The 11,777-nt window shown below is 38.6% G+C and overlaps 1 protein-coding gene across 5 annotated transcripts in view; it reads right to left on the bottom strand.

The window, feature by feature from the left end:
• LOC107582158 (vegetative incompatibility protein HET-E-1-like) overlaps positions 1-11,416 on the bottom strand; it is a 16,345-nt gene extending 4,929 nt beyond the window's left edge. The window contains exons 1-12 of one of the 5 annotated variants that reach the window (XM_016267886.1): positions 11,128-11,416; positions 10,756-10,871; positions 10,291-10,442; positions 9,960-10,083; positions 9,692-9,813; positions 9,213-9,299; positions 7,936-8,025; positions 7,743-7,831; positions 7,031-7,250; positions 3,009-3,131; positions 2,735-2,900; positions 757-842 (exon numbers count right to left, since the gene is read on the bottom strand). In XM_016267886.1, coding sequence (XP_016123372.1) covers positions 757-842; positions 2,735-2,900; positions 3,009-3,131; positions 7,031-7,250; positions 7,743-7,831; positions 7,936-8,025; positions 9,213-9,299; positions 9,692-9,813; positions 9,960-10,083; positions 10,291-10,442; positions 10,756-10,769 — 1,273 coding nt within the window. In that variant the 5' untranslated portion in view covers positions 10,770-10,871; positions 11,128-11,416. Of the gene's footprint in view, positions 1-756; positions 843-2,734; positions 2,901-3,008; positions 3,132-7,030; positions 7,251-7,742; positions 7,832-7,935; positions 8,026-9,212; positions 9,300-9,691; positions 9,814-9,927; positions 10,084-10,290; positions 10,872-11,127 lie in introns of those variants that run through there. The other 4 variants (XM_016267885.1, XM_016267888.1, XM_016267887.1 and 1 more) reach the window with 4 other exon arrangements.
• Between the last annotated feature and the right edge of the window lie 361 nt (positions 11,417-11,777).

Raw genomic sequence — 11,777 nt, 5'->3', positions numbered from 1 at the left:
GTTTTAAATTAATTTTAAACCTCTTAAATCAATTTTTTTTATCATTTTCAAAGTTTTTAAATTTCTTGTTTTATTGTTGTGATTATTTTTTCTTTTTTTTATGTAAAGCACTTTGAATTACAATTGTGTATGAAATGTGCTATATAAATAAACTTGCCTTGCCTTGCCTTACCTAGTAATAAAAAATATGCATTTATTAAAATATATTAAAATATTTTAAATGTTAAAATATTGTAAAAAAAATTTAATATTTGTTTTTCAAACAGGTTAAAGCATCCATCTTGGACTCTCTCTCTCTCTTACCCTCGCTTTGTTCGTCATCTGAGTCTCTGTCGGATTCCAGAAGACAATCTTCCAATCGGCTGTCTCGTCTCACTGTGACATCGCCTCTAGAGGAAAAACAACAGAAGACCGTCAGTGCAGGGCACTTGGGTCACACTGTTTACAAGGACAGAAGGATGTTTAACTCAGCCTGAAGCAAAAAGCAAAGCTGCTCTGCTGACAACAGCGCACTGTCAATGGGTTTGGAATGACTTCATTATACATACTTTTGAAGTAGCAAGTACATCTTTGAATTACAATTGTGTATGAAATGTGCTATATAAATAAACTTGCCTTGCCTTACCTAGTAATAAAAAATATGCATTTATTAAAATATATTAAAATATTTTAAATGTTAAAATATTGTAAAAAAAATTAAATATTTGTTTTTCAAACAGGTTAAAGCATCCATCTTGGACTCTCTCTCTCTCTTACCCTCGCTTTGTTCGTCATCTGAGTCTCTGTCGGATTCCAGAAGACAATCTTCCAATCGGCTGTCTCGTCTCACTGTGACATCGCCTCTAGAGGAAAAACAACAGAAGACCGTCAGTGCAGGGCACTTGGGTCACACTGTTTACAAGGACAGAAGGATGTTTAACTCAGCCTGAAGCAAAAAGCAAAGCTGCTCTGCTGACAACAGCGCACTGTCAATGGGTTTGGAATGACTTCATTATACATACTTTTGAAGTAGCAAGTACATCATTAAGAGTTAGGCAGAGGCAGATCAACTTAAAAATCTTCTTCATATCTGGCTTAAGGTTTCACATTAGCTACATTTCAATGAAAAGATCTATTTTCAATAGTGTAGCGAAACATGAAGCACTGCTCACACAGAAGTCACTTTTAAACCAGAGAGCGTTTTGTTAGGTCAACCCAGCAAAATTTGCTTGGGGGGGTTGGGGGCCTCGATCCGCATCAGTTACACTGCCCTAAGGACAGCCCTGACTACACCTTTAGTTGTTCAGCAGTTACAGTGACCCAACACAGCACCAAAATTGTTTTATTGTTCTGCTGTCAAAACCTGCTTAAACCAGCATAATCTTGTTTTAGTTGGTTAAATCTGATCTCCCATCTCTCCAAGATGGTGTTTAGCTGGTTTTGCTTGGCGACCAGCTTAAAAGTGGTCAAAATCACTCCAGAAACCAGCCAACAGACAAGCCTGACCAGGCTGGGAGACCAGCAAACCAGGTTAGGCTGGTTTAAGACGTTTTTGCTAGCAGTGTGTACAATTGTAAACACAAATGTCCTTGAAATTAAACATTTATATTAATATTTACATCAAATGTTGGTATCTGCCTAATTTGGATAGGTTCCAAGTGACATATTAAGTGCCAAAATATTGAATGCAAAGTCTTTGGTTTTGGATTGTACATTGGACATTGAGTGGTGACCCAACACAGCACCAAAACTGTTTATTGCTCTGCCGAAAAACCCAATTAAACCAGTCTGGTCTTAGATTATTTAATCTGGTCTCCCGATCTGGCTAAAATAGAATTTAACATAGCTTGGCAACCAGCTGGTCTTCCAGTCTGCCCAGGTGAAAAATGCCCAAAACTACTGTAAAACCATTGAACAGACCAGCCTGACAAGGCTGGAAGACCTGCTAAAACCAGAAACCAACAGCAATGTAAACAAAAAATGTCCTTGAAAATACACATTGATAGTAATGAAATGTTGACATCTGCCTAATTTGGATAGCTTCCAAGTGACAGATTAAGCTCCAAAATACAGGATGCAAAGTCTGTGACATCAACAACAAATAATGTGGGAAGCTTTTCTCTCCCCTTTAAAAACCTGAGAGTCGTTTTTGCTAATCTAAATATGCAGAATTATATGGCTAGTTGCATTTGATTATTTGCATTCAGCATTGTTTTCCCTAAAACCCACCAGCTGAGACCTGCAGCTCTAGACTCTACAGAATTGTAGTTGCAAAGAAATCAATACTTTTTCCACAAAGTGATCATCAGCTCGGCATCCAACACTCGATGTGGGCTACGGTTCACACTGTCAGTTAAACTGTGCCCGGAGCATTCCTGTAGACTTCTCATTAATAAGCATCCCATAGATACATTATATATATTCCAGCCAGCATCTCATTACTGATGTACATATTGATATACTGACTAAATGAAACATTGAGCAGAGTGTCTTATATTAGTAACTATGTGTCAGCAAATGTCTACGAATTGATATATACAGTCATACATTACATAAAGTAGGTTGTGATGGGATAAGTAATGGGCAGAAGGGGTTATAAAGTACATCTATTAGAAGTAGTAGGTTTGGTATAAACGAAATGACTGCTGTATCTGAAAAAACACACCTCTTTTTGAAACTTCCAGGAAGCTGTACATCTATTAGAAGTAGTAGGTTTGGTATAAACGAAAGGACTGCTGTATCTGAAAAAACACACCTCTTTTTGAAACTTCCAGGAAGCTGCTCCCAAACAATGAGGTCACGACCCCCTGTGACCCAACGATGGTCCCCGCTTGCAGTTAGCCATGCAGCAAAACAAAGAATCCTGGGAAGATCTGAAGAGGTGAGCGAAACCAGGTATTTGCACTGGGGAAGAGAGAACACTTAAAGAGTGTGAGAGAAAGAAAAAAAGAAAGGGGGAGTGATTATACAACTTGCAGTTTTGCACATTCGAGAGGTGTTAAAATAAAATTAATGTTAAATTCACTCACGATTAATAGTGCTCTCTCCATTAGTGATGTCAAAACAAGAGCCAATCAAAAGGCCGGGTATTTGATTGACACAATCTGTGACACCAGCAGTGCTGCTGTGATTGGTTAGTCTAGTCATCATGCCTGCAAATGATTGGAGAGAGCAAACATGCATTATTAGGGGCATCTAACATCCATCCACTGAAATGCAAATAAACCACAAACAAAAAGTAATTCAACTCACATAATCTGTCTATTTATAGACTCCGTTCCAACTCTGTCAATAGCTGCAGACTTTGCTGTGTTTTATGCCGTTAATACCAATGTTTTTTTTTGTCTGTAAGAATCTCATTAATTCTTTGAGAGCTCCAGCTACGAGTTATTTGATGAACTGGGGTCATTATGAATCTCAGCACTCTCGATTAGTGTCACATCATGTTTTGTGCTCCAACCAGTAACTCTGATTTATCTGATGTAATTGTTTACAGGTTGTTGTTGTTTTCCCCTGAGATAATGGCCTTTAGCACAAATATCCTGTGAGAAAACGGGATTAAAACGAGAAAGTGGCAGATTTTTTTACGTTTTCCTCTGCCCTGGGGTGAACAGCCCCCTCTCCTGCCTGTGTTCTCTGAGCCACTGGGACTTTAACAAAGATTATATTAGCAGCTCTGAGCGAACAGACTCAGTCAAGATGTATTCCATTAATAAAACTTTTAAATAGCCTTTAGTCAAAGAACAAATGAAGGTCCAATGGGGGTTGTAAAATATTTATTGCAACAGAATCCTGCATATCCATGAGAAGTACTTTATAAAATAATATGTTGACTAAATATTGGTGTTGATGGCAGATCATAGGATTATGTTGATTTAACATGTTTATTTGGTGTGATTAAGTAAAAAAAAAAAGAAACGCGGGCCTATTCATCGGCACACATTTTTGAACAGTCATGGCCAAAAGTTTTGGCAGTGACATACATTTTGTGTTTTGCAAAGTTTGCTGCTTCAGTATTTGTAGATTATTATTGGCATACTGAAAAACAATGATAAGCATATAAGTTTTAAAGGCTTTTATTGGCAAAACAATATAATGAGTCAATATTTACAGTGTTGACCCTTGTTCTTCATAACCTCTGCAATTCGCTCTGGCATGCTGGATATTAGCTTCTGGGCCAAATCCTGACTGATGGCGATCCATTCTTCCCTTATTAGTTCTCGGAGTTGATCACAATTTGTGAGCTTCTGCTTGTCCACTCGACTTTTGAGGACTGACCACAGGTTCTCTATGGGATTGAGATCTGGGAAGTTGCCTGGCCACGGATCCAAAATTTCAATGTAATGATCTTTGAGCCACTTCTTTATCAATCTTGCTTTGTGACATGGTGCTCCATCATGCTGGAAAATGCATGGATCATCACCAAATTACTCATGGATCGTTGGAAGAAGTCACTCTTGCAGAACGTTTTGATACCATTCTTTATTCATGGCAGTGTTTTTGGGCAGAATTATGAGAGAGCCCACTCCCTCTGTTGAAAAGCAACCCCACACATGGATGGTCTCAGGATGCTTCACTGTTGGCTCTACACAGGACTCATGGTAGCGTTCACCTTTTCTTTTCCGAACAATCGATTTTCCAGATGTCCCAAACAGTCGGAAGGAAGCTTCATCAGGGAAAATAACTTTGCACCAGTCTTCTGCTGTCCAATCTTTGTATTTCCTGCAGAATTTCAGTCTGTCCTTGACGTTTTTCGTGGAGAGAAGTGTCTTCTTTGCTGCTCTTCTTGATACCAAAAGTCTTGGCCTCACTGTGCATTCAGATGCTCTCACATCAACCTGCTGCCATTCCTGAGCAAGCTCTGCACTGCTGGTGACACAATTCCTCAGGAGGAGACGGTCCTGGTGCTTGCTGGACACTCTGGGACGTCCTGAAGACTTCTTCACTGCAGTCGAATCTCTCTCCTTGAAGTTCTTGATGATCCGGTAAATGATTTTGCTGGACACTCTGGGACGTCCTGAAGACTTCTTCACTGCAGTCGAATCTCTCTCCTTGAAGTTCTTGATGATCCGGTAAATGGTTCTTTCAGGTGCAATATTCTTTGTAGCAATTTCCTTGAATGTGAGGCCATTTTGATGCAAAGCGATGATGGCTGCACCTGTTTTTTGGAGGTAACCATTGCTAACAAGAACGCAATGATTGGAAGCGCTTCTTACCTCCTTTTATAGCAATCAGTCTGCTCTTACAATCTAATTAGTCAAGTCAAGGCAAGACAATTAGTATGATAGTGATTAACCTGACTAGTACTCATTCACACTTTCACATGTGCTGCTGATATGATTAGTCAATTAATGTTAACTGGTCATTTTGTGACAGGATCAAAAACAGTGAAATTTATTTTTTGTGAAAAATTTTTTGTCCAATGAAGCTTTTAGCAGTTATTTAAAGGGGTCATATGATGCTGCTAAAAAGAACATTATTTTGTGTATTTGGTGTAATGAAATGTGTTTATGCGGTTTAAAGTAAAAAAAAACACATTATTTTCCACATACTGTACATTATTGTTTCTCCTCTATGCCCCGCCTTTTTGAAACGCGTCGATTTTTACAAAGCTCATCGCTCTGAAAAAGCGAGGTGTGCTGTGATTGGCCAGCTATCCAGTGCATTGTGATTGGCCGAATACCTCAAGCGTGTGACGGAAATGTTACGCCCCTCACATACTGTTGATGCCGTGTCCCAGCCGGAGCGACGAGACAAAAACCCCGGCGGATGCGACGAATGAGTGGCAACCACATGTGACGGACCCTGGGCTGGACTCCACGGTGAAAGTTGATGTATTCCCTCAGCGACCAGCACAGATAAGCTCTAGGCATGACGAAGTGGATATCGTCCTCTTTTGGAAGACCAAACAAAGTAGTTTTGCTTTCACAACGAAGCACACAGCGTACATGGCTGCAGCGTCAACAATACTACAGTGAGAATAAAAGTTACGCCTTCTTTCTTTGCGTGAACATTTGGGCGGCGTTATGCAAATCTTCCCACATAGTGAGGTAGATATGTGGGGGTGTGTTAGAATGAGCCGTTTTAGGTAGGTGTGGCTGACTCTGAACTTTTATAAAGAATCTTTCTTTGAATTTGAGATTTTAGTCTTTGCAACTTTACAGATCTCCTTTATGCACCAAGAGCTTGTAACACTCCAAAGAGAAAGGAAAAATTTAAATCGCATCATATGACCCCTTTAAAATGCATCTGATCACTCGACACAATAATCTAGAAACAATGTGAATGAACACCACAACAACTTAAGCTGCAAACCTTACAAAACACACAATTTATGTCACTGTCAAAACTTTTGGTCATGACTGTAGTCATTGAAATATCTTTTTCTAGTTTTCCTAATTTGAGGGCTGCTTTTATCAAATATTGATATATGAGATTAACAGTGATTTATTTGATTGTAAATTCAAGTAAATATATTTCAATATACATAAAACTTGTATAAAAAAATTATTTATATACATATATTTATTATTGTTTAATAATTAAGTTTTTTTTTTAAGATCAATAAGACTTTTTTAAAGAAATCAACACTTTTTTATTCTGTAAGGATGCATTAAATTGACCAAAAGTGACAGTAAAGTGTTTGACATTGTTACAAAAAATCTATTTCAAATAAATGCTGTTATTTTGAACTAATTAATTTATTAATCAAAGAATCAAAATAAGCATATTAGAATGATTTATGAAGGATCGTGTGACACTGAAGACTGAAGATTCAGCTTTCTTGATATATTCACAGGAATAAATTGCATTTTAAAATATATTAAAATAGTAAACAGTAATTGTAAATACATTTCACAATATTACTGTTTTTACTGTATATGTAATAAAATAAATAATAAAAAATGAACGAATATCAAAACTATATAGTGTGTGTATATATATATATATTTTTATCCTAAGTTCTTTTAACTAATTAAATTAATAAATATAATCCTAATTCATATTAATATTAAACATAGATTAGATTAGAATAGATTGAATATATTACCCGTTCTCCAATTTAGAATTCGTATGCTGGCCTTTCGACACGAGAGGAACACACGGTCACCGCGGGGGCTCAGAATCAGCCTCCCGTCATCCCCACTACACCTTGTGACTTCTGGCCCCCAGATGTGCAACCTGTGGAGGGGCTCCGGCCCATCATCGGACACCTCCCACACACACACACATCCCTCGGCGGAGCCGCTGAACAGCAGAGGACCCTGGGACTGTGGAGAGAACGAAGGGTAAATGCCACTGTGTTTCCATGACAACTCATGCCAACTAACAGTATTAAATATGGAAAGAGAGTCACCGCTGTTTGATGCTACAGTATTCTGTTTCTTATCTCAACCTATTTCTTATCTCAATTGCTACATTATTTAATTACTTCTATTCAGTATCTATTGATTTCTTTATATTATATTGCTCTGCTCAATTTTATTTCATAGTATTCATTAATCACTAAGGAAAATGAGACAGAAACTGCAGAAGAAAAATGTTTAAATGTTGGCATTTAATAGCTTGTACATCTCTGTGAACTTTAGACTGTGTTTAAAGATCACAGAGGAGAAAAACTGTTCTCAAGGGATTCCTCTACAGGCAACACTTCAGCTTTGAGCGGAGGCACAACCCTTTTTTTGAAACATGTGCTGCACTAAAGGGCAGACTCGGAAAGTTCTAGATGCCAGCACAGTTCTGTTGCCATGGCACCCACCCACCTGTAGTGTGGTAACTGCGTCCAGGTGTGCGTTCACTGACTGACTGTTCTCCTGCGAGCTCCAGCTCCACACCTGCAGCTTCCCAGCATCTAGTGTAAGATCAATAACACTGTGCCTGAGACACACCTGATATGTCGAGACTGATGCAAGACATGGTCAACTCAACCTCACTCTCACACACACGGATAACTACCTGAACCAGTAACAATGAAGCCCTCTCCTTCAGGAATGAAGCACAGGCTTGAGACTGCATTGAATGTGTAGATGGATTTGACACACAAACCTGCAGGAATAACAAGATCAACATGTGATGCAAATCCCAAACACACTTGAGTTTAATTCACCCTCATCGGCAGGGGATGAAAAAAGCTGTGGTGTCCAAAAAAAAAGCGAGTAGTACCCTCTCCACCAGTTATATAATGACTGATTCCTGAGATTCAGATAATGGATGTTCAGAACAACAGCACATCTACTGTACACTCTCCATCCTTTACTATTGCAATTTTAATCATATTTTAAAATGGACATTTGTAATTTGACAATACATTTCTAATGCTACACTACATTTTAAGCAGGATTTGGCAATATTCAAAATTGGCATCCTTTTGATTCATGAGTGTGAATTTCAATCACACTGCTCACACATCACAGGATGTCGAATTGGAATTTGATTCGGAATGAGAGAAGGTGAAATTTACTGAACTGCCATATAAAGGCATTCGGCACAGTCACATAAATGAAAAATTAAATTAGTTTAGTTTTGCAACAACACATAAATAATTACATCATTAATTTAGACTAAATATGCCTTTTTATTTTCTGATATGTAGAACAGATTTTTCCCCAACTGATTCATCATTCTACATCAAACACCACCAAATACTTTCATGAAAGTAAAATATTCACTTCACAATTTGTATATAACAAATATGTAATACACTTAGCTATAACCACACAGTTTTAGTAATGACTGTAATAACAAACATTATTATATTACAATTTCATAGTCCTGTGAATTTCTTTCTGCACTAGTCTGTGAAATGGCAGTTCTAGAGCAAAAAAGTTTGGGATGGAAATATTTTTTTATGTTTTTGAAAGAGGTCTCTTTTGCTCACAGTTGCTGCATTTATTTAATCAAAAATACAGTAAAACAAAAAACATTCTAATATGCTGATTTGGTGCTCAAGAAAAATTTTGTATTATTATCAATGTTAAAAGCGGTTGTGCTATGATCTATTACAGAACATCAGATGAGAATTAATTTCAATGTATAATTAAAGTCTGACATTTTAAATAGTTTTGTATTTGCCTTCCTCATTATATTCAAATTAGTATTCAACAATTCTACCTAATAATTTAAAGTACATTCATAATTCCGAAGCTCCACAACCCACAACATTTGTGTGTGTGTGTGTGTGTGTGTGTGTGAGAGAGAGAGAGAGAGAGAGAGAGAGAGAGAGAGAGACTCACCCAAACTCAAAGCCCAAATTCTCACACAACAGTCTGTGGAACCACTTAGAACAAATCTTTCCCTGTCAGACAAGTCAAATGCACGTGCTGTGGAAAACAGATCAAGAGAATGAGAGAGAGCAGGACGGAGAATGAGAAAAAAAGAGTGACTGCAGGACACAAGAAAAGGGAGAACTAAGGACAAGGGATGTGAAGAACAAATGCACTGTCAAAACAGCAAAGACAAGGAATAATGGAGAGCAAAAGGGACAGATGGGAAGGAGGGCATAAGTAGCTGGAACAAAAGAGGTGGGAGAAAAGAAAGAGAGCATAAAAGATGAGTGAACAATCACGGCTACATCTGTATCAACCGGCTGGCCCTGTCAACAGGATCAATTATTCTTTACTTTTTGAGAGAGTGTGAGTCTGTGTGTGTGTGTGTGTGTGTGTGTGTGTGTGTGTGTGTGTGTGTGTGTGTGTGTGTGTGTGTGTGTGTGTACCCAATCTCCTGCAGTACTCTGGAGGTGGTGCACTGAGACAGGTGACTCCACCGCTGTGACCTCCCAAATTGCGCTGCTCCGTTGCCGTGGGAACATGCCACACTTTAACTGTTGTATCTCGACTTAAATTGGTAGAAACAGTAGGTGAAAAGCAGTGAAGAGAGAAACAGAAAGAGCGAGGCGTTAACAGGTACGTCAGTAATTTCACAGTCAGTTAAGAGTTATAAACGGTTTACTTTTTTTTCTTCTCCATCATCAGTTCAGGTACCTGCCAGAAATCACAAGATTGTCGACGGCGGCCGCACAGGTGATGATGTCACTATGACCCTCCAGAGTTCTGAGACGAAACTTGGCCTTTTCCCAAGTTTGTTTGCGAGATCTGAACTCAGCATCTGCGACGTATGAAGACAAACAAACAGTTTCATATAAACTGAGGTCATTTTTTTCCCTCTCCTGTGAATGCTGATAAACTAACCATCTGTTATATCATCGCATGAGACAGCCATAAGGCAGAACTTCCTGTGAAAGACACGCAGGCTTGTAATCAACATCTGTGCGAGTAACTGTAATTGTGTGTGTGATTAGTGCACTAATTTGACCTTCTTGTTCTTCTACACTGGGGCTGACGGGGAGATGCGTTTCTCCTCTGCCATCTGTCTGGCTTCCATCGCTTCTTTCATTCTCTCGTCTCTCCTCTCGTGCAATCTTCAGCGCAGGAGGACGGGCAACATGTTGCTCTGTGACCTTCTCGCTATCATGAAAAATAAACATCAACAAGCACAAAAATATCACGGTGAATTATTCTCACGCCTGTCCATAGGTGTTAAACAAACGCTGCTTGTCTTGTTATACCTTTGTTGTAACAAGTATATTATTTAATAACAATATGCCAGACAGAAAGCCCGGGTGTGGGAGTCCAAGAACAGACTTTTTAAAGAAATATGATGAATCAACACTGCCTAGATGCCAGAGAGCGGAGGACTAGCCATGGGCAGAGGTCTAGAGTTTAATCTCACACGCCCCGACCTCGCTCTCTTCTTCCCTACCTAGTAGCTCATTCTTACACTTGTCTTTTCATTTTATCCTCCTCCTTTCCCACAATCCCTTGAGTTTGCTGGGGGCCAGAATGCTGCAGCAGAAGCTCAGCCAATCTGGAGCGAAGCTCCACCTTCTTTGAGACCTACAAAGAGTGAAAGATGTGTGATATTCATAAAAGAGAAAATCTCATTTATGGTTTAGCCGAATACATTAATTATTATATGTTTCTACTCAGTAAATCATTCCTGAGTGATTTTTTTATGTGTGACGGTCCTCATCTGAACTGAACGTATTTGGTCTGTATTTGAGATTCAATGTACAGGAGTTCTGCTCCGTTCTAAGTGCAGTAAGAACACAAATATTTCCTGTGAGTAAAGAAGAGCATGATAATTCTGTACCTTTATTTTTTCCTAGGAATTATGGGAAATTGTGATCTCCAAGTTCTCAATTTGCCTTTTTTGGAGTTTCCTCACCTCCCCATCTGACTTCAGTGTAAACACAAACTCAGTGCCGATGTAATTCACACTGCAAGGATTAGCCACTAAGCTCTTTGTTAGACGTGCATGCTTTCATCGATGTTTTTATATGAACTGAATCCACGGTTGATACTGTAGGCAAGATTTAACGGTTTTATTGTAGCTCTATTCCAGACTACACTCAGGGTTACTGTAAGCAGACGAGTACGTAAACCTCGTCAGCCGGAAATCAACGAGCGTAAGCTGTGACCGCATCTAAAGCAAACCCGTCTGAATCTCTGGCGACATCGCGTGGATTCAGCAGAACGCGGTTCGTTTTTTCTCTTTTATTTGCATGCTTCTAGTGTAGACATAAATATAAATGACATTTATTATCTCTGAGAAGCGACAGCAACACGTGCAATTAAGAGATTTAAACAAACATTTTTATTTTTGTACAAATTTTTTTTTTTTATTGAACTTAAAATATAATAAGTTTAGTCAGTTCTTACATTTCACAGTGTAATACAAATAGAAATACAACAGTAACTAAAGTGTCACATAGCATACACAATTACTAAAGTACAATCAGT

This window comes from Sinocyclocheilus grahami, unplaced genomic scaffold (assembly GCF_001515645.1).
Source record: "Sinocyclocheilus grahami isolate Dianchi unplaced genomic scaffold, SAMN03320097.WGS_v1.1 scaffold40.1, whole genome shotgun sequence".
Taxonomy (NCBI): Eukaryota; Metazoa; Chordata; class Actinopteri; order Cypriniformes; family Cyprinidae; genus Sinocyclocheilus; species Sinocyclocheilus grahami.
The sequence above is the reverse complement of the archived record's forward strand: the minus strand, read 5'-3'. Positions and strand labels throughout refer to the sequence as shown.